The sequence below is a fragment of the Dreissena polymorpha genome, chromosome 1, assembly GCF_020536995.1.
Source record: "Dreissena polymorpha isolate Duluth1 chromosome 1, UMN_Dpol_1.0, whole genome shotgun sequence".
Taxonomy (NCBI): domain Eukaryota; kingdom Metazoa; phylum Mollusca; class Bivalvia; order Myida; family Dreissenidae; genus Dreissena; species Dreissena polymorpha.
In genome coordinates, this window is record NC_068355.1 from 88,161,912 (window position 1) to 88,186,510 (window position 24,599).

The 24,599-nt window shown below is 33.2% G+C and overlaps 1 protein-coding gene across 2 annotated transcripts in view; it reads right to left on the minus strand.

Moving 5' to 3' along the window:
* Positions 1-24,599, minus strand: part of LOC127839403 (DNA excision repair protein ERCC-6-like) — a 130,739-nt gene that overhangs the window by 54,432 nt on the left and 51,708 nt on the right. For both annotated transcript variants that reach the window (XM_052367771.1, XM_052367774.1), the window contains 2 exons: positions 24,396-24,509; positions 5,152-5,200 (listed from right to left, as the gene is read on the minus strand). In XM_052367771.1, the coding sequence (XP_052223731.1) occupies positions 5,152-5,200; positions 24,396-24,509 (163 nt within the window). The remainder of the gene's footprint in view (positions 1-5,151; positions 5,201-24,395; positions 24,510-24,599) is intronic.

Consider the following 24,599-nt stretch of genomic DNA (forward strand, 5'->3'; position numbering starts at 1 on the left):
TCTCAGAATCAATAGGCATCATTCTTTCATTGCAAGTGACCAGTGAAGATCAAATGTCTAAGCTTTCTCTTAAAACTATACAGAAAAGAACCAACTTACATATGGTAGCCACTGACTGACAGATGCAAAGCAATATTCTTTAATAACTCTTAGTTTTCGAACACTAAAATATTATAATTTTCTTTCGTGTGCAAACATTTAGATAAAAAAATTCAAAATAAACATGTGTCTGAAATGTAAGAGACACTAAAGATATTGCACTTTAATGGTTCATTGCCCTCAGGCATTCTTCCGCCATGTTTTATGACCTTAATCCGGTCATAAAAAACATGATCGAAGTCACACCAGACAAGCAAAAGAAATACTGGCCAAAATTTTAATATACAATTCAATATGGACAAAACCTTGTATGTCCGAAAATTTAATTTATATAATTTAATCATAAATATAATATATATAATTTGATAATAATTTAATTGTTGATCCATGACTGGAACACAATTTCTTTGCAAGGGACAGAAATCTGAATTGCTATGCAGTAACCATTTACCACCCAACCCTGAAAAAAAGTGCAAACAAGCCAGGATACCACAAAATTCCTTAAAATGATCATTTAGGTTATATTGCAGTCAGTTTATGTAAAGAATAGACATATTTACAGATATATAATGCAGAAACTTGAATTAAGTCACAATACAATATAACAAGGTGATATAAATATCTGAGTTGAAAAAAGAGGCACAACTTTTGATATATTATATCAAGAATGGTAAAAACTGGGATTTCAGGACTTCATACCATAGCTAAAAGTTTAAAAGCTGTATGTTGAAATTTGAAGAAGAAAACCTTTGGAATACCAAGTGTCTGTGTAAAGACGGAAGGACTGACAGACAGATGTCCATCATCATGCCAGTATACCGGTACTCTCCTTAGGGGGGTGGGGGAATGTAATATTCTGCCAATAGTGATTAATAACAAGAGCTGTCAGAAGACAGCGGACTCGACTCTTCAAAGTGCTCGACAGTATAACGTAAGTCATCATGTGGAAATTGTTCATATTCAATGAAGTCAAGGTAATATAGTCATATTGAAACTGGAAAAGGACCATAATTGAAACACACTGATCACTTATGTTTAAAAGAACTTGTACATTTATAAGGGTATATTTTCCACAACCTATTGAACATTTGTAAAGACATAAAACAAACCAATAAGATAGTAAAACAAAAAACTAAACTAAATTTTCAATTTTCAAAATATAAAAGGGGCCATAATTCTGCCAAAATGCCAGTCAGAGTAACATAACTTTGCCAGCACAGTCCCCTTATTATAGTAAGTAAGTGTTGCAAGTATGAAAGCAATAGCTTTGATACTTTAGGAATAAAGTGGACCTAAACACAAAACATAACCAAATTTTCAACTTTCTAAGTATAATCAAAGCGCTGAAGGCAATGAAGATGTTCGCTATTGCATAATTTAACACGCAATTCATTTTTCAAAATCAATCGCAAGTTTGAAATAAACACACACCATTCAACTTTATTAAGTGTGTGTCATAGCGAACGGGTCGAGTTTTGTGTGCACTTTTTATCATCCTTATTATTTTATAGAAATAACTTAGACAAAATAAAAACAACATGCTTTTTGGACGTTCTGAAAGCATAGAAAGTATGATGAAAATGGTAATGAGAACTTAATATAAAGAAAATTTGCAGTCACAATCATATTAAAGGAATATTTTTTCTTATATCAAATAACTATCTCACCAAGAATATAAATTCATAATGAAAGTTCCGTGTACAAGACTTTTGATTTTTGACACCATATACAAATTCAAAATATACAATAATCTTCGTATCTTGTATATGGATGAATAAAAGTATATAAACATTGCTGTTTATGCTTTACTTGTTACCGAGCAGTTCACACGGTGTCAACAACGCTGACATAAACATAGGTATAGAGCACTAATGCGCTTTTAGGCGTAGCTGTTTTACTCAGTTTTCATCTGAGTGACTTTTATATAACGCCAACAGACACGCATGAATATTTTCGAATATTTAATAAACTGATTCGAGATACAACCTCTGAATTTTTCCTACATCACTGCTTATGTGCTCAATTCAAAGGATGTAGCACTGTTCAGTGTAAGGAATTCCGGACTACTCTCTGTATGCTAAAACGACACAAATTGTGGCCCTGTTAAAATTACGCGTTACAATCCATCTCGCAGAATTTCACTTTCGCCTCCAAGATGAGAAAACAATCATTAGCGAAATAGTATAGTGTGACGATAAGAGAAAATCGTTTAATTATCATACCACAATGTTTGCTGTACTTGGTCAGCACGTTGGGAAATCATTCCTTAATGTGTGGATAGGCTGCCATTATTAACAAGTTTGCTATTTTGAATTCAATTTTGTATCAAAAAGCATTGTTCTTTAATGTGGCATTTTCAATTCGCAATGAGATTTGTAATGACCCTCGTCATGGGAAAATGGGTCTTATGCCATATGCGCCCATCATATAAATAGCCCACTCAGCTATCTCTCCTTCTGGTAAGGAGAAACATAACATATTGAGTGATTTTATAGCGAACAGCATCGCCTATGGCTTGACTGCGCAAAAGCACATGTTGGGTTTAACAAATGCTTGCCGAAACGCATGAGACCCATTTTCGCATGACGGCGCTATTGATGTGTGATTTAAATGTGTTGAAAGAAAACTGCGTTTAAATCAAATATCAACATACAATATATTTCGATAGTGAAGAAAGATACTCATAACAAGGCATATGAGGACACATATGAAGTGCTCTCCCGTAGTATATTTTTTATCTACTCACACTAATGTGTGGTTTGACAATGCTAACACACATTTCATGTGGTGAATATGCAACTTACAAGTGAAAAACACAACACAACAGTTTAACTTTTGTTAAATTGTATTTATTTATTTAGAAAAGTAAATTGCAAACTTTATTTCAAAGTCAGCGTATACGCCGACTACATTTTTAAAAGATATTTATTGTTATAAATATATTTAATATAATATATTTAGTTGTTTTCGGTTTAAGCGATTATAAAGCATTTTCGAGGTTGCCTATAGTATGCCTGTAGTAATTGATGAACTCATATCCAACTGTCTATGTATTGAGAACTGTGAATATAAACAAGCTAAACCTTCTACTATTGCGTTGCTAGCACCCGTAAATACAAAAGATCGCTGCTATCTGTTGAGAACCAAAGAACGTTTTCCAGAAATAGCCACTGTAGTAGCATGAACGAGGTTACGAAACAGGTCATTCGTATTATTATTATAAATTGTTTGTTATATTCGGGTTTAGCGATTATGAAACATTATTTTTGTTTTTGTTTATCGTATCGCGTAAGTTATTGTTGAACGTATGTTCAACGTTTTAAAAATTGAGAATATAAAAAAGCGTTAACTTTTTCCAGAATCTATCAATAGCCTCAATTTACGAATGACCTGTACTAGGTCATTGAGGTGTATGTGAAAGTGTAACCTATTGCGTTGTTATCGCCCGTGGACTTTCCTTTGTTTATCAACAGGTGCATCTATTAATAACCTCATATTATGAATGGACTGAGCAAAAATACTACGTCATGAAGACGCTGCAGAAAGTGGACTATTTTATTCATTCATAAACAATCTCCTCCGCGACACGTACAATACGATCATTGTTTATTGATTCTTTTCTATAAAAGCACCGTTCGAAACTATTGCATTTAACACAATTTTAATATCATGTTTCCATTTGTGAATGAATAAAATTGGAGAACTCATACCTCTTGCATAAATTATACAACTCTTATTGCGCGGATACGCGTAGTAAGCGGGTATTGGGCTCCTAGTAGCTAAGGCATATCGACCTGAATTTTAAACTAACCACCTTAGACGGTCGCTAAGCGACTATCTAAAAAGGGAACATAATTACCAAATGCTTTATACAGTTGTCTGTTTTTGTTTATAGATTGGGGTCATGTTGTTAAAGAAGTATGCACACTATAACAGCAATATAGAATATATTTGAGGTGGTACGCAAACTTTAGCATTCCAAAGCTCACGCCTAAGTAAGATAGCTCCACTATATATATTTCATATATAATATTCAAGCTAAAAACTATGATATATAAAGGCTAAGGTGAAAAAGAGAGCCATGATTGCCCTTAAAGTCTCACCTGAGTTCACTGAAAACTATTATTGAAGACTTCACATCTAGTGTATGACTGAGTCATAAATGTGGTTTTTACAGGGGGTTATAAGTAGCTTTTTTTAGGCTTTACCTGGTGACCTATTTTTTTAACGTAATCGACACAAATTTTAGCTCAGATATTGTCCAAATAAAAATTCTAACCAAGTATCATCAAGATTGGTTGAAAAATGTGGCCTCAAGATACAAAGGGCCTTAACAGATGGTGTACAATGCCATTTGGCGTGCATCATCCTCTTATCCATATATATACTCATAACAAATTTCAATGAAATCTGACAAAGCACTTCCAAGATATGGCTCCGGACACAAACGTGAGCATTTTTTCATCAAACTTATTAACAGATGGTGTACAATGCCATTTGGCATGCATCATCCTCTCATCCATATATATACTCATACAAAGTTTCACTGAAATCCGAAAAAGCACTTCCAAGATATGGCTCCGGAAACAAAAGTGCTGGCCGGACGGACAGACGGATGGACAGACTGACGGACAACGCCAAAACAATATCCCTCCGCCTATGGCCGAGGATAAAAAGTGGCATGAATTTGGATTTTTTTTTAATTTGAACTTGTTCCACTATATATCATAAGTAACAATGCCTGCATGTCAGAATGTTCTACTTTGGAAAGTGCATTAAAACACCTAATGACAGGTTAGAGTATGGGCAGACAGATGGATGCCTGGTGAGTCCAGTAAACCCCTTTTAAGGGGGTTAACAAACACTAATACCAAATATGATAAAGTTCAGAGAGACATCATTGTTGTTTTTTGATAATGACAACACTTCAAAAGAAAGAATGTGAACATCACAAATCATCATTATGATCAAAACTTACATAAAACATACATAAATATTGTTTGGATAGTTACTCTGATACATTTTTTATACAGGCACAGTTGTGATGCTTACATATAACCACTCTGTCAGCTGCGGTCAGTGTGAGACCAACCCCTCCAACCTGAAATGTAAGGCACATGTATAACCACTCTATCAGCTGTGGTCAGTGTGAGATACCCGCCCCTCCAACCTGAAATGTAAGGCAAATGTATGTGGAAGCTGACACCCAGGAACAGAGCTGTAACAGATAGTAAGGTTGGTGCTCAGGAAATTATTGCATCAGCCGATTATTTTTTTTTTTGGTTTTTTTTTTTTTTTTTTTTTTTTTTAGTGCAAAATTTTATTCACTCCGTAGAATATTACATACATACAAAGCTTTTTATATAGTATTATGAATTTCATATAACAAAGTAGTTCATGTATAGCAATTTGGTAATTAAATATAATATATAATTATATAATACTTCTAATTGTCATACATTCAAAACATACATTCATATACAATTATTATTGAGTTATAGTTCAAGTATGTAACGACAACAACAAACACTAGTTTATACAATACAAACTAATTTAGTGTTGAATATAAGTATGTACATATCATTTAACATAAAAAATTGCACATAAGAAAAATAATTAAGTATGAGTGCTGAATTGCATTATATACGCAAGCTGATAATGCAGAGTTTACAACATCAACAAAACAAATTCATATGTTGTAAGCATTATTTGAATTATGTGTTATGGTTAGTTATGTCATTATATGTGATGTCAGTAAATATTTTCACAAGGGACCATATTTTTAATTCTTCATCTGATTTAATTGTGCTTTTGTAAATTTCTAGAGTTTGTTTCATACTGTTTACAAGTCCGTCCTTTGAGGGGATTCTGTTTTTTCTTTGACAATGAAAGATATACCGTTTAAGCTCTAGGCAAACTATATTTAAATCATTCATTTTTGGATTAATAATTCCAAGTACTAGATCCTGACATGTGATGGGAATATGTATGCTTGGTCTACTTCTACTAACAATATCAACAACAAATTTAATAATTTCTTGGGTATGTGGACAGTACCAGAACAAGTGAATTATATTTTCAACTTCCAAATTACAGAATGTACATAGATTATTTGTAACAATTTTCATTTTGAACATTAGGGATTTTGTTCCCAATATTCTATGGACTATTCTGCACTGGAGCCATCTGATATATGTTTCCTTAGTTAGATTGAAAACAAGTGCATGCACTTTTTTCCAATCAATATTTACAAATTCTGAGTTCCATTTAGTGTTACAAGCTGGAATGTCATTGTTTTGAATTAATGTTTTATAAATATGTTTCTCTTCTTTCGGACTGGTTAATATTTTTTTTATGTAAGTTGGTAATATGGGTCCTTTAGTGTTTTTGTCAAAATTTGGCAGGTCTTCAAAATTGTCAATGTATTTCTTTATTACGTTTATTAATCCTTGGTACGATAGGAAGTTTACATTTGCTCCAAGTTGTGTATCCAAAGATTCTTTGGAAATGAAGCAGTTTCTTTCTATCATTATGTCTCTCACAAACCGAATGCCTCTTTCATATAGACATTTAATATATATAAAGCTATTGCTAATTTTAAAATTATGATTATAAAAAAGAGGCATATCTAAAATATCATCGCAATTTAATATTGGCAGCTTTTCAATATACAATATATAGTTTTTCAAAACATCAAGCCAAAATTTATTTTTCAAGTGTAAACATATTTTTTCGGCATACATTTTACCAGTATTGAATAATATTTTAAAATCTATTAACGATTTAGCCAGTGAATAACAATTTCCTTCGCCTGACACTATTCTTTTAAGCCATGTTATTTTCATGTAATTTTCAAAAGAACATATATCTACCATATTTAATCCACCTTCGTTATAATCCTTAACAATTACTGTTTTTTTAATTTTGCTCGGTCCTGCCCAAATGAAGTCATAAAAGTATTGATTTATTGTTTTCATGGTGTCTACGCTTGGTGTTGGTAGTGATACAAATAAATGAGTAAGTAAAGGTAGGAACAATGATTTAACAATGGTTATCTTTCCTAGAGGAGTAATATTTCTGCGATTCCAATGACTTATTGATCTTTTAATACTTTCGATTTTGTTTTCAAAATTTGTCATTACCATTTTGTCTAAATTAATATCAAACATTATCCCAAGAACTTTAAAGGTAGTAGCTCCCCATGTCAGTTTGTATTTAGTTTTTATTGATCTAGTACTATATTTCATAGAGCCTATCCAAATTAAATTAGTTTTTTCATAGTTTATGTTAAGTCCAGAGTATATTGAAAATTCATGAAGCATATCTAATGTAGAATTAAGAGATGATTCTGATCCGTCCAGAAATAAAGATGTATCATCCGCAAATTGTGATATTTTATATTGTAGGTCATTTATAGTTATACCTTTAATTTCTTTGCTTTCCCTTATTTTAATAGCAAGAATTTCTGCACAAATAATAAAAATGTAAGCACTGATTGGGTCTCCTTGACGACATCCCCTTTCTATACAAAAAGTATCTGACAAGAATCCATTTATTTGTATGGAGGCCATGGTATTATACAAGAACATAAATATCCATTTTTGAAACATTGGTCCGAAATTAAAAAAACTAATAGTTGTTTCTATAAACTGGAAGGACAAAGTATCGAACGCTTTTTCAAAGTCGATTGTCATAAGTAACCCAGGTAAATTATTATCTTCAGCATACTTTAATATATCGTAAAGTAATCTGGTGTTTTCACCAATAAATCGACCTTTAATGAAACCTGTCTGATCTTTGGAGATTAAAATATCGAGTACTGTCTTTAATCTATTTGAAATGGAACCCGATGCTAGTTTGTAAACTACATTTAATAATGTCAATGGGCGTAAGTTTTTCAGGTAACATCTCGGTTTGTTTTCTTTCGGAATACAAGTAATAATTCCATGTTTTTGTGTTATGGACAAGGAATTTGTAATAAAAGCATAATTTAGACTTCTCACTATGAAGTGGCCCAACTTACTCCAAAAAACCTTAAAGAATTCCGCAGTGAATCCATCAGAACCTGGACTTTTATCATGTTTCATATTTTTAAGTGTTATTGATACTTCTTCAATATTCAGCAGTCCTTCTAATGAGTCAGATTGCACTTTATTCAATTTAGGTATATTAATATTACATAGATCAGCATTAATATCGTATTTTATTTCGTTGTCATTTTTATTGTATAATGTTTTATAAAATGAAACAGCTTCTTTTAAAATATCGTTTTGCTCTGTTAACTTAGCCCCGTTTTCTAATTCAATAAAAGGTATAGACTTATTTGTATAATGATTAGATTCGAGCGAGCAAAAGTATTTTGTGGGTTTTTCTCCATCTTCCATCCATTTAGCTCTAGAACGAATAAGAGACCCTTTAAGTTTACTTTCCCTCACATTTTCTAATTCATTTTGTAGCTCACGGAGTTGGTCAGAATTAGTTTCAGTTAATGATTTTTGAAGTATATCAATTTTCTTAATTAAATTTGATTCATGGTTTTTGTTCTGTTTAGCTTTATATGATGAAAATGAAATAGTTTTCCCTCTTATTTCCATAAGTAATGTTTCAAGAAATAGTTGGTCGTTGATAACAAACTGTATAGTGCTATTGTGAATATGTTCTATGTTTGCTATGTTGTAGATAGGTATACAGTACTGTAGTTTTATATTTTCGATCAAAGAATTAATGCAGTTTAAATAGTCAATGTCCTTTAAGAGTGAATTGTTAAATTTCCATAGCCCTTTTCCATGTGCTACATCCTCAAAAACTATTTCTAGGTCGATGATGGAATGATCTGACTTATAACATGCATCAATAGTAGATTTTCTAATTTTGGATGACAGATTATTTGAAGTTAGGAAAAAATCAAGTCTAGCCTGTTGTAATGGTGTTAACCGCCTCCATGTATATTGTTGGATAGTGCCATTTAGATATCTGAAAGTATCGATTACATTGTTATCTCTTATAATAGATTGCAGTGTTTTTCTTGCATTTTTATTATTGTTATTGGATGTATAATTTTGATAATCCAAGTTGACATCTAATACACAATTAAAGTCTCCACATATTATATATTTATCATTATTAAAATCTGTTATTTTTTTAAAGAGATCTGTGAAAAAAGTGGGTGTATCTTTATTGGGCCCGTATAATGTACATAAGGTAAAACTGTTTGTCATATATGTCAAATCTAAAAGTAAGTAGTTTCCAAGAGAGTCATTTTCAATTTTATTTACTGTGATGGGTAAGTTTTTTTTTAACAAAACGCAAATACCTCTTGAATTTGATTGCCCAAAACTAAAATAACAGTCTCCATCCCATTCTGAATATATTCTATATTTCATATCAGGGGTAAAATGACAGTCTTGGAGACAATAAATGTGTGCTTGTTTTGTTTTTAAAAAATCAAAGACATCTCTACGTTTTTTAGTGTCATTTAGGCCCCTACAGTTGTATGAGATTAATTTAAGATTATCCATTTTTATACAGATGACAAAAGTGTTTTAACATATGAATCATAAAACAGGTATCTTGGTATAATATATAAAATACAATAATCATAACCTTTAACTTCTGCATCTTAATACACAAACAATTCAGCAAATTCAACACAAACATACAATATATAAACAAAAGAACAAAATGTACAAAAGGAGACCTAATGTATAACGAATGATTGTGGTTACAATCAAACATATGGACTTATTTACATCAAAATACATAATTTTACAACATATGTAGATTTTTTAACATTTTATTGTTTTGGTGGTGTATCCCTTGTGGTGAACATAATAAGGAAATAGTGACAAAAAAAAATCTTCAGGATTCACACACAACAAAAACACCAGAATGCAACTGAATTTGATGGTCAATTAATTCTGCATGCTTTTCAAAAGTTTATTATTTTAAAATTTAATACATTATGCAATAATTTTTTTAAATGAAAGCTCAATTTATCTTTATATTTTTTTTTTAAATCTACATCTACACATACTCATTACAACAAAAATATATGTGTTTAACATATGATTAGAACATGGTACAAAAACATTCCTGATAAAATAAGAATTTTCATTAACGTTCATATTTAATCGATTACTAAAACGTTTTTGACAAGGAAAGTTTAATTTATCTAAACATTTTTTTTTACAAAATCTAGACATGCTAATTACAAACAAAAAACATAATAATTATGTGTTTAACATATAATTAAAGCTAGGTACAAAAACATCCCTGATAAATAAAGGATTGTCATCAACATACATGTGTTGCAGATATCAATTATATAGTTATATTCATTTATATATAGATGTAACTAAATTACAAAAGCGTTTTTAAGCAGGCTAATGTTCGCGCATATTCAGAAGACATTCATGTACAAGAACAATATGCAAATAATTTTTTACAATAAAAATTGTATCGCTGTGATTTATTTTCGATAATAAAAGATACTGAAAGCGTGACAGCAAAAATGTAGATTGCAACCATAGTGGGCAATAAGATAAAATTTGCAAGAACACTAGCGTCCTATTTATTGACCTACATAGGTCTATACTGGAAAATCAATTATTTAGTCTATATGAACTGAGTTGTAGAATAGCAATACACTGGGTATAGGTGTATTATACTACTGTGTTGATTTTAAGATATATTTCAAACAGTAACCGATTAACTGTTATTACATTATGTGATAGATTATTTAAATGGTCAAATATTGAAGCCTCTTTAGTGATGATAATGTAATTCATATAAACATTCATGCAACTGAAAACTTGTCAAGCATATATATAGGGCATATACAAATGTTTTGAGTTGATAAATTGTTAGAATAAAAGTTTTGTCAATATTATTTTTTTTCCAATACTGCAATGACAGTTGCACGATAATGTATATACATGTACCACATATTATGCAACAACAGTTTATTTCCAACAGTTGACCTATTATGTACCTGTAGGAAAAAACCAAATATTCATCCGGAATATACGATAGTTCATTCATAGTAATTCATATAAACAGTCATGCAGCTTAACAACTTGTCAAGCATATATAGAGGGCATATACAAATGTTTTGAGTTTATAAATTATTAGAATAATAGTATTGTCAATATTTGTTTTCAATACTGCAATGACAGCTGCATGATAATGTATCTTAATGTACCACACATAATGCAACAACAAATTCCTTGAGTAACTGCATACTATCTTGGTGAAATGTTCTACAAACTTTTAATGCATATAGACAGTACACACAATGTATTCACAAAACTATTTGTTTACACTGTTAATCTGTAAATTAAGTTTGTCAGTATATAGTTATCTAAGTCAATAATTTCAAATTGTATAGATTGCTTGATTGATAAAGACTATATACTTGTTTATATTTGGGGTATCCATTCGAATATTTGTACAGACTATAATCACAGCTACAAGTAGGTCAATTACCGGAAAGAGTGTATAGTCTGTTTCATAAATTTATATACATGCATACATGTGATGATTCCATATAGTTCCCTTCATTTATTGTGATTTTTAAAGGTCAATTACATATTAAAGAACAGTGGATAAACTTGATTGGTGCTCCCCATTGTTTGTAAATTATCTTCTTGAAAATAATGTTTACATGTTTACATTAGTTAGATTTGGGAATTGTTTTAGTAAGTAAACAAATGGTGAAAATGTTTTAAGACGTTCTTATATATTAAATTCTGAAAAGCAAACTTTTATAAAAAATTGAATAATATAATACCACAAAAACAACAACATAAGACTAGTTATGAATGTCCATGTAATCTGTAGATAGTCTAACTGTTATTTCTCCATAGTAAACAACATACCATGACTGTTTGTAATGTTTTAGTGTCTTCTAGCGACTTTGCATGCCATTACGTCTGTACTGCCTGAATTCTTCTAATACTCCAGTCACATTGTCATAGATGTCAAATTTAATTCGTTCATCCTTGACAGTTTGCCCGTACACCGCACCATTAAAATACCAGGCACTTTGGATATCTGGATGTAAGTGGAGCCTGCTGATAAGCCCCTGGTTGGGCTTAGTGACGTCATCAACAAGTTTGTATCCGCCATTCTTCATTGGTGCCCGTTTCTTCATTATTGTAGATTTAATTGAGTTATTTCTCAGTTTGATGAGCACTGGGCGGGTCTGTCCCTGTTTTGTGGGAATACGATGCATAGCTACTATATCAATAGGCTGCAAGTCTACCTCGGCATGAGTTTTCAGGATCCCGGTTACCGTTTTGGTCAGTGATTCCTCATTTTCATCTGTGTTCTCTGGTATATTTTGTATTTTTATGTTGTTCTTCCTGGAAAATTGTTCATTATAGTTGGCTTTCTTACTGGCCATTCTGCTAATTTCATCTGTCCTGTCTATTTGTTCCTGAAGTGACTTAAGATTACTTTTGTTATTGTTTTCCAATTTCTGCAATGTGTCTTTCAGACCTTTATTCTCAAAGTCCAAGGAATCTATTCGTTCTTGCATTTCTTTGCATTTTTCATTAACTATTTTATCGATGTTTTTATTCATATTTTGTTCCATCTTATGCATTAAGCTAGTGACTGCGTTGGTGATCAGTTGTTCGATTTCATCTTTACGAAGCATACTCTTGAGATCTTCCCTCAAGCTTGATATGCCATCAGTCATTGCTTGAAGTTGCACATGTATTGAATTGAGCTCATCCATGCTCGAATTGCTATTGTCACTAGTATCTGGCCTATATTTTTTGACAGCCGGCTTTGTTTGCGGTTTTGTTCCTGTAAAGTTAAGCTTAGGCTGGTTTTTTGTTGTATTACTGCTCATTGTGTTTATGAACAACTACAGTTATTTTTCCAGTGTTCTTAAGACAACACATCTAATATTTAACACTCAGAGCTGTCACAGTTATAATCTCTTTAATCCGCATGGAAAGTTCGTGCACAGGGGTTTTCTCAAAAGCATGTGTTTTACAAGTCAAAACACATATCACACACAAATTGTAAAATCCTTTGTGAAATCCTTTGTTATAATCACTTCCAAACTGCTTTTTATCACACTACAATTTCCTGGATGTAACTTTGTCACAGCATTCAAAGCACAATTATGAACATCAGCCGATTATTTTGTTTAAAGAAAAAAAATAACTAAAACAAGGGCTGTTTGTAAAACATGCATGCCCTCATATGGGCAGTCAGTTGTAGTGGCAGCCATTGTGTGAATACGTTTTTGTTACTGTGACCTTGACCTTTGACCTCGTGATCTGAAAATCAATAGGGGTCATCTGCCAGTCATGATCAATTTACCTATGAAGTTTCATGATCCTAGGCGTAAGCTATCTTGAGTTATCATCCGGAAACCATTTTACTGTTTCGAGTCACTGTGACCTTGACCTTTGACCTAGTCACCTGAAAATCAATAAGGGTCATCTGCCAGTCATGATCAATGTTCCTATGAAGTTTCATGATCCTAGGCGTAAGCATTCTTGAGTTATCATCCCGAAACCATTTCACTGTTTCGAGTCACTGTGACCTTGACCTTTGACCTATTGACCTAACAATCAATAAGGGTCATCTGCCAGTCATGATCAATGTTCCTATGAAGTTTCATGATCCTAGGCCTAAGCATTCTTGAGTTATCATCCGGAAACCATTTTACTATTTCGAATCACTGTGACCTTGACCTTTGACCTAGTGACCTGAAAATCAATAGGGGTCATCTGCCAGTCATGATCTATGTACCTATGAAGTTTCATGATCCTATGCCTAAGCATTCTTGAGTTATCATTCGGAAACCATTTTACTATTTCGAATCACTGTGACCTTGACCTTTGACCTAGTGACCTGAAAATCAATTGAGGTCATCTGACAGTCATGATCAATGTTCCTATGAAGTTTCCTGATTCTAGGCCTAAGCGTTCTTGAATTATCATCCGGAAACCATCTGGTGGACGGACCGACCGCCGGACCGACCGACATGTGCAAATCAATATACCCCCTCTTCTTCCAAGAAGGGCATAATAATTAGCCTCTTTTCCTGTATATTCGGCCACTTAAGAGTGAAAGTGACTTTTTCTACTGAATGAAAAGAATTTCAGCACAAGTGAGAAATTTAAATAAACAGTTTATATCTTCCCAACAAAAGTATGGCAAAATAATTTACAACGCAGGTATTTCCCAAGTAGCAGGCCAATTCTAGGTGGGCAACCTAGCAACCCTGATTTGTTGGTATCTTTCCTATCAATCTGTTCAGTCATCATGTTTAAAGGAAAACATAAAACTTTTGAAGTAATTTGGATATAAATCACTAAATAAATATGCTTATAGACTTATAAACACAAAAATACTGTTAAATCGTGAATGTTTACAGAATTTTTAGTATTTACACAGCATGGGTAGCCGATTTTACTTAATTTTTACCTAAATTAAATTTTTCCCTAAAAAAAATTCAAAATTCACATGTTTTTAACCAAAATACAACATCTATGTTATAGATTTTTGTAAATAAGCATAACTTACTTAAGTTTTATCAGAAATATGTCATAATTACCAAAATAAGGGGGTGGATGAATCTATAGGAATGGATGAAACAATAGGAAAGAAGTATATATTATTTTTATAACATAATACTATAATAAAGTGTTATTATTAAACAGTATCATTGTAATTTAAACAACTAAGTATGTTGTTTCCATACTTAAAATAGAAATGTTATGTGTTGATTTCATTGCAAAATTTGTACAAAGTAAATAGGCTTCACTAAACAAACAACTGTTTGACCACAAGGAGAAGTGGCCCCCGGAGAACTGCCCCCCCAAAGATTTTTCACTGGGCGTAGAACTGCCCCCCTCACTGTTTTTTTATAGGGTGGAGAACTGACCCCCTGCTGATTAATAAGGGGCGGAGAACTGCCCCCCCTGTCAAAATTTATGACCCTGAGAAGTGCCCCCAAATTAAAGAAATTTCGCGGCGATATATAAAGTGAGTATTATAATAACAATAACGCCAGTAACTTTCTTGCTATTATGTCTGGAAATTGAGTAAAATTTCAAAAGTAATATAAAGTTGTACAAGTAATAAAAGTTATAAAACAGCAAAAAAATACCTGCCTCGGCATGGACGTCGCCATTTTGATAATCACGTGATTTTCGTCTATGTGAACAAAGAAAAACAAATCACTTTTTGCTAATAAAAAGTTTTCGCGGCTGAATTATTTGATATTTTCCCCGTAATTAAAACAAACAATTAGCATGCAATTTAATCCATCCCTATGCAAGCTGAAAACAATAATTTATTTGTTTGTTTTCGCCAATAACGGATTTCGACGGTTCAATATAATAAACCCGTATGCGGCTTTATTCAAAGCTAACAAGTTCTTAACAATTAAGGTCGGTCCGGTCTACAAATTAAAAGATTAAAAGTTTGCGGTGCTTATCGTTAACGGTAACAAGTTCTCTGCCTGCCTAATTAGAGCAACTGTTACCGATTTTGTTTGTTTGGCATGTCAACATGATCTGCTCAAAATGCAAACTGTTGCCGTAATATGTATAAAATGCAACGTAGACCGTCGATTGTCACTATAACCATTGCATCAATTATGGAGTTCATAAGAAGTCAGAGAGGCGCTGCAAAGCTTTGTTATGAAGGGTTTACGTACACGAAGAAAAAGGAGACGAAGTCGACGATGTGATGGGAAAGTTCCCAGCGTCGAAGCGGGAATTGCAAGGGAACCGCCACTACGGACAATCCAGTAAGTTAATTATTAATAATTATAAATAAATATTATTAGTATAAAATAATTTAATAACTTAATGAATCAGAAACGACCAATGTATTTATTAGAATATTAAAGAATATTACATTTACTGCATTAAGGCATATACTGAAATTTAACTCATTTCAGTCTGGTGATGGATTTAGTAGTACATTGCAAAACCAAGTATGTTTTATTTTCATTTGATGTTTTCTTTATAGCCAACACGGGTGATTTCATCAACAGATCACGGCCACGTCAACGACAAATTCTATGTGGAGGTGTTGAAGGTGCGAGAAGAAATCACAGCCGCGGTGATCTCGAATGGGGGCCAGCCTCATAGGATCCTGGCTGACAAGCTGGTACATCATCCAGTGGAGGTAATTTGAATAAATGATACACAAGCGAGCTATACTGACATATCATTTTCATTTCTGTGTATAACATAATTATATAATTACTATGAGGAACACAAATATTCATGCTGTTATTATTTTCTATTTTATTTCCAGGTCTGAGTAAAACATACTTATATAATAACTATGAGGAATTAATTTGCCGCCACAAGTGTAAATACACAAATATTCGTGCGGTTATTATTGTCTATTTTTTTCCAGGTCTGAGTAAAACATACTTATATAATAACTATGAGGAATTATTTTGCCGCCACAAGTGTAAATACACTAATATTCGTGCGGTTATTATTGTCTATTTTTTTTCCAGGTCTGTGTAAAACATACTTATATAATAACTATGAGGAATTAATTTGCCGCCACAAGTGTAAATACACAAATATTTGTGCGGTTATTATTGTCTTTTTTTTTTCAAGGTCTGAGTAAAACATACTTATAAAATACATTTCTACTTTATTTCCAGGTCCGAGTAGCAGTGGGTACTACAGAGACCATCAAAAGAAATATGCATGCTAAGAAGGCAGGGCAGACACCGAAGAACCCTGAGCAACTCGAGGACATACCAATTCCATTCCCGGAGGCCTACCGGACCAAACTGATCTACGATAACGAGTCCACGCGTAGTAGGATGCTGGTGTTTGCCTCTGAGGCTGGGTTGGGACTTCTTGAGTCGGCGACAACGTGGTTCATGGACGGAACGTTCTCTACCGGTAAATACTGTGTAAAATGCAAGCATGATTTGGTCTCACGTACAGACTTTCAACAAAACACATTTTTAAAGCCTGCTTTAATTCGTACGATTATGTTTAATCTAAAAAAATATAACACCTTCTCCGAATATACGTTCTCAGTATTACATTTTTATTTCTCATTTCAGCTCCACATGTGTTCGACCAAGTTTTCACCGTGCGTGTGCCACTTGGAGAGACGTCGGGGACAGTAGCATGTAAATGTGTTTTTGTTTATTTTCAGGGCTGCTTCTACCATCTTACGCAGAGTACCTGGCGTCGTATACAGGGGGACGGCCTGCAGGTCCTATACAGGGAGGACGACGAGATAAGACAGTTCTGCCGAAGACTCGATGGTCTGGCGTTGCTACCGACGGAGAAGGTGATAGAAGGCATGGCCATCTTAAAGGACACGGCACCTGCAGCGCTGACCGCTGGACTACTTCGACACTACCTACGTGAGCGGCGGATTTCGGTAAGATAATGTTTTCTAATAGCTATAGCGGTATATTTAAAGCCTTACACAAATTGAAAAACACAACTCAGTTTCTATATATTGTACCTCCTTATTTTGTTCGATGCATTGGCAATAACTTACTATGTACAATGTACTTAATTTTAACTTATATGTTGTTTGTGTTTTATGCAGGTCGCTAAGTGTGAAATTACTGATATGCAAACGCAATGGCAATAACTTACTATGTACTTAATTTTAACTTATATGTTGTTTGTGTTCTATGCAGGTCGCTAAGTGTGAAATTACTGATATACAAATGCAATGGCAATAACTTACTATGTACTTTATTTTAACTTATATGTTGTTTTTGTTATATGCAGGTCCGTAAGAACAGCTGACGGCATGATGCACTTCAGAAGAACACCGCCCCGTTTCAAGCTAGATATCTGGAACGTACACGCTGCAACAGTCCGTGGAGAAGCAAGGACCAACAACCTGTGCGAGGCTTGGAACATTGCGTTCCAAGTTTTGGTTGAGCACCAGCATCCTTCTCTGTGGACTGAAGTTGGCTGCTTCATGAAAGACGCCGCTATGGTGGAGACTGAGGTGTATCGAGTGCGCAACGGTGAGCCTTCAATTAAGCCGAAGAAGAAGTCAACAGAGCGGCGTCTGAAGACTTTGTGCGAGCAGATGGCGAGTGGTGAGAAGAGTGTGAGTTAGTTTTTGAACGTTGTCTGCGGACTTGTGCGATTGAAGTAGTGTTTGAGTGTCTTGTTTATGTAAGAATGCATATATGTTTGAATGTATGTATGATTGTAACTGTGAATGTATATATGTATGAATGTATGTATGTATGTATGAATGTATGTTTTGAACGTTTATGTAAGCATGTATATATTTTTTAATGTATGTCTGAATGTATGTATGTATGATTGTAACTGTGAATGTATGAATGCATGAAATGTGTGTATTTATGTATGTTATTTTGTATGTCACATGAATTAACTAAACAACATAAATAAATTGATTATAAATTTGACTTCACTTCACTTTTTTCTTCAAGTCAGCTAAATTATTGCCTTTGCTTTGCCTATTAATTTACTTTTTTATACGTAAATTTAGTTTTTTTTTCCATGGTTCAATACTATCTTTATAATGTCAATTAATTCCGATGTAACTTTTCCTCCATAAGTACTGAGTTGCACGTCTATATTTAGTTGCGACACATGGCCAGTATTAACACGCACGAGTTTCCTGTGTGGATCTCGACTATGTTTAGTGCTCTTATTAAAACACGACTTTTACATGGCATTCATGTATAGTGAGTGGTGCAGATGCGTACAAAGGGCCTTAAATAGTATTATCACATGCGTCTAGACAATTTGTGTTATTCAGTTCGATAAATGTTAAATAATTGTACTGAAATTAAATTGTTACATTGCTGACATGTATGGCGTCATATCATCCTCATGGAAAGATTGGAAAGCATGTGCAAAAATCCAGACTAATCCGGATTTATTTTCAAAAGTCAGGTGAGGAAATTTACACACAAAAAGAAGACAAAATTGTTGAAAATTGATGTAAATTGACCTTATCGCAACATCCGGGCACTTGCGTCAGTTAGAGTTACATGCCCCTTGACGACGGTGAAAACAAAAGCGCTGTCGCCATTTTATTTGCATTGAAATATTTAACACTGTTCGCAATTTTCTTATGTTAAAGCACATCTTCGCGACCATTTTTTAGAATAAAAATACCCAGAAATAGAAATTCTTTCATAATAAATTTAATTTAATGAACGAACACAAATAAGGATGAAAACAAACAACCAATAAATTTTAAATATATGCAACATATAGTATAGCTGATTTGAACCTCTATATTTGTTACCTTATTACCTTGTTACGTATTAAATAAATTCTCATGATAAATGTTATTGTTTTTATTTAATTTCACACCAATTTCAACACTTTGTTTCCGCATGTTAGGCATTTGAATGCCCCTTTCTTCATCACAAACTGATTATCTCGTTATGATCGGATACTGTCCAGACAAAGAAAACACGGTGTCATAAAGCCAGCTGGGGACCTATACTTGGGGCTCTGCATAAACCACATGTGGTCATTAAACACAATATATGATACCTCTATGTCATCTCTTATTATACTGAGCAGTCATTTAAGCCAAATTTTTAATGCCGAAATAATTGAATATACAGTTGCTTTATAAAACACGTTGACACCTTAAATAAACATTTAATTAAATAAAATGCAATATTTTTCATTTGATTCTTTTGCATCAGTCTTAAAATCGTGTAAGCTTTTGTGTTCTGGTGTTTAATTGCCCCTTTGTTTTGCATAATTCGATTATCTCGTTTTGATCAAATATTGTCCAAACTTAACTGACAAGAAGGTGCCATAAACCACACTGGGTGGTCCAGACAGTGTCATTTAACACGATAGATGCCACCATGTCTCCTCTTTCTGGTATTATTAAGCAGTCATTTGGATGAATAATTAACGCCGATGTACTTAACAGTTGCTTAAATTAGATATGTGACATATGGTCAAATATAAAATCATGTCCAATTTGAAATTTACATCCTAAAGATACAAGCCCGATTAATTTATTAAAGTATTTAATAATTATAAAATTTACGTAAAAAAAAGTAATGTATTTAGCGTGTATCAGTTAATTAAAAAGACGTCATTCCGTATTAAGATTTAATGTAACGACAATAAACGATCGACATCATAAAAAAGAAATTACGTTTGACAGCAACGGGGGTAAATAATATTTGAAAAACAAATATTTATACAGATATATGTGTGTTAATTTTAATATTTGTCACTCGTACTCATTACAATGAACACAACTAAGGCTTTCAGTAAGTCATGTACCAGATGTCAGGGCTACGTATTTTACAGCTTCATATTAGCATGATAAATTGACATAGTAGAAATATAATTATAATGTTTAAAGATGAATGAACCCTGAAAAAAACGACAATACTCATTACATCAACATCTACAAGGATACTCCCATTATTACAGAATAAACGAATTTACCCGGTGTCTCAGTGAGAAAGTTAATCATGAATGTCGCCGTACTCGATCGTCGCCCACTTGGTCGGGTCATTTTCCCAACATCCAGCTTGCAATTTGTACGGACATTCATTAAGTCCAATAAGTTTTATTTCTGATCATATCGGGCTTTCAAAGGGCAATCTAACCCTTCATAATAGTCAAAAGACATTTTAAACACCAATTACAGGACATTTAATTACCTATCGACTTCCCAATAGGAATGCAATTGACGAAATATCAGCAGAGGTGCTCAATCAGTGTAGTAAATCGACCGTATCTAGGGCATTGTTTTCACCGTTGCTAAGGGACTGCCCCTTTTGTGACGTCATCGCGATAAGGTGAATTGTTGAATCATACTATTTATCATTTATTTATTGTAAATCAAAGTATACAAAAGAAAAACACCGACTGTAATAAACATTTACGAATGATGTAAATCTACTAAAAGTCACCTTCATTATCAATCTCATTATTAATATGACATTCAAATGAGCTTAGTGTTACTGTAAGTAAACCCAAGAATTTCCCACATATTAACCTATCTGCATACAGGTCTATATGATAAATTATGTGGTATCCGGAGAAGCGCCCCCCCGGAGAACTGCCCCCCGGAGAACTGCCCTCTTATTTTAAAGGTGGCGGAGAAGTGCCCCCCCATCAAATCAGTAGGGGCGGAGAACTGCCCCCCTGTCAGAATTTAGTAGGCGGATATCTGCCCCCCCATCAAATCTGTAGGAGCGGAGAACTGCCCCCCCGGTGTCATATTAGTTTTTAGTTACGTAGTGAAAACAATACTTACAGGTAATTTTACGTTATCGCCGTACACATTTGATCCGGTAACAATTTAATTTCCATTTATCGAACTGAATAACACAAATTGTCTAGAGGCATGTGATAATACTGTTTAAGGCCCTTGGTACATCTGCACCACTCACTATACATGAATGCCATGTAAAAGTCGTATTTTAATAAGAGCGCGAAACATAGTCGAGATCCACACAGGAAACGCGTGCGTGTTAATACTGGCCATGTGTCGCAACTAAATATAGACGTGCAACTCAGTACTTATGGAGGAAAAGTTACATCGGAATTAATTTACATTATAAAAATAGTATTGACCCATGGAAAAAAAACCCGTAAATTTACGTATAAAAAAGTAAATTAATAGGCAAAGCAAAGGCAATAATTTGGCTGACTTGAAGAAAAAAGTGAAGTGAAGTCGAATTTATAATCAATTATTATTTATGTTGTTTAGTTAATTCATGTGACATACAAAATAACATACATAAATACACACATTTCATGCATTCATACATTCACAGTTACAATCATACATACATACATTCAGACATACATTAAAAAATATATACATGCTTACATAAACGTTCAAAACATACATTCATAGCAGATCATGTCGACATGCCAAACAAACAAAATCGGTAACAGTTGCTTTAATTAGCAGCTAATTAGGCAGGCAGAGAACTTGTTACCGTTAACGATAAGCACTGCGATCTTTTAATCTTTTAATTGGTAGACCGGACCGACCTTAATTGTTAAGAACTTGTTAGCTTTGAATAAAGCTGCATACGGGTTTATTATAATGAACCGTCCAAATCCGTAATTGGCGAAAACAAACAAATAAATTATTGTTTTCAGCTTGCATATGGATGGATTAAATTGCATGCTAATTGTTTGTTTTAATTACGGGGAAAATATCAACATAATTCAGCCCCGAAAACTTTTTATTAGCAATAAGTGATTTGTTTTTCTTTGTTCACATAGACGAAAATCACGTGATTATCAAGATGGCGACGTCCATGCCGAGGCAGGTATTTTTTTGCCGTTTTATAACTTTTATTACTTGAACGACTTTATATTACTTTTAAAATTTCACTCAATTTCCAGACATAATAGCAAGAAAGTTACTGGCGTTATTGTCATTATAATACTCGCTTTATATATAGCCGCGAAATTTCTTTAATTAGGGGGCACTTCTCCGGGTCATCAATTCTGACAGGGGGGCAGTTCTCCGCCCCTTATTAATCAGCAGGGGGGCAGTTCTCCGCCCTATAAAAAAAACAGTGAGGGGGCAGTTCTCCGCCCAGTGAAAAATCTTTGGGGGGGCAGTTCTCCGGGGGGGCACTTCTCCTAGAGCCAAATTATGTCTATATCGGTCTATGTTTCCTGTTCTGTTATATTTACTTATCAGTATTCAGCAGATTATCTAATGCCCCTCTGGTGATTCTTGTGATTGCATAGTATCATGTATGTAGAGTTTCACTGGCTGACACCCTGGGGCCATTGTGTATCAGGTATGTGCCAATGAAGAGAATGTGCAGATTTCTATCTGAATGGCTGCAGGCATACATGGGATCAAAGCTGGTCTTTGATCAATACTCAAATGAAATTTAAAATACACCATGACATGCAGCATTCATGATTGAAGATAACATGAAAAAAGTTTTCATTTCTATACAATAATATTATTATAAATGAAAGGTACTGGTCATGTACGTAATTCCGGCCTGTACGTAAAAAATCGGCCACCTGTGTAAAATCATTTTCATGATCTTAACGCACATATTTTGTTTTTATTTAGAAAAATCAACATGAAAACCATCCCCACTCTCAATATTTTGCAAATGTAAGAACCATATCACCGTAAACTTTTGTGTAAAAATGTCATAAATATAGCAGGAAATATTTGGCTCATGGGAAAAGTGATGTCATCATAAGTGGCAACAATTATATTCATATAAGAAACAAATATATTTGATAAAATTATTTTTATTTTATCTAATAAACTTTAATTAAAGTTTTACCAATTAATTGTACAAAAACTTATATTCAAAACATACAAATCAGAACCTAGATATAAATTTTTAATATATGAATTACCTCCCTTTATAAGAATATTACTAGATTACATGTTTTAATATTATATATAAGCGTTTACTAATAATCAACACTGAAGTCAACTTTTTAAACAAAATGTGTTTACTTTTTTAGCTATGTTTGAAAAAATTTATTAAACACATTAAAAATAAATATTTTTTAATGAATTAGCAGTTTCCCATTGTTTATATTTATTAAAATAAGTAGGGGGAGTAACTGGTATAATAATTTCGCATTTATTTTAAATTTCAAGTCAAATATTTTAATAGTGTAAACATTGATTAATACTCTGAAATTGAGGACATTTGTCAAAAGATATTGCTTTGTAATTTTACCTGCAGATCAAGCTTTAAAGTGGCCGATTTTTTAGGTACATTTAACCTACGAAAATGGATAGTTTACATGTCATCATTTTCTGTTCATTAAGTAACATTCACCGATCTAATTCTATTTAAATTTTCATGCTAGGTGAGTTTTGAACCCAGGATTATATATGTGAAGTTTAGTTTCAAACAGTTGCCTAACACTAAAGATTTTTCTTAAATAGTCCCAAAAGTGGCCGGAATTACGTACATGACCAGTACATTTTATGGGATTTTTTTTTTAATAATTGGGATATTTACATAAAAAATAAAAACATGCAAATTACAAAATCCAGACTCAGTGAAAGCTCTTAACATATCTTGAAATACATTTCAATAATAATCCTAGCCTACAAAACACAATTCTTAAAGGATTTTGTATGTTAAAGAGGTGTGATCAATTGGTCAAATATATCACACACCCTAATTTTGTCACAAAATGTATGACTAAAACACACTTTGTACAGTCTTTATATGGTCTGAAAATATGTGAGAAAGGTTTTAAAGCTTGATTCTGTAAGTAGCTAGTCATTTGCAAAAATGAACAATAATGTTTGCAGCACAAGGACCAGACCTGTGTGGTGAGAAGGAAGACTCCGTAGCTAGCATCGGTCTGGAACTTCTGTATGCGCTGTTCCCTCTCCTGTACTGAGGATATCGTGCCATCCAGCCGCATGATCTTATGACCCTGAAACATAGCAACAATAGGTGTAACAACAAGAATTAATAGCACTTGCCCACTAAGAAACAAAGTCAAAATGGCTATGTGCAGTGCTCA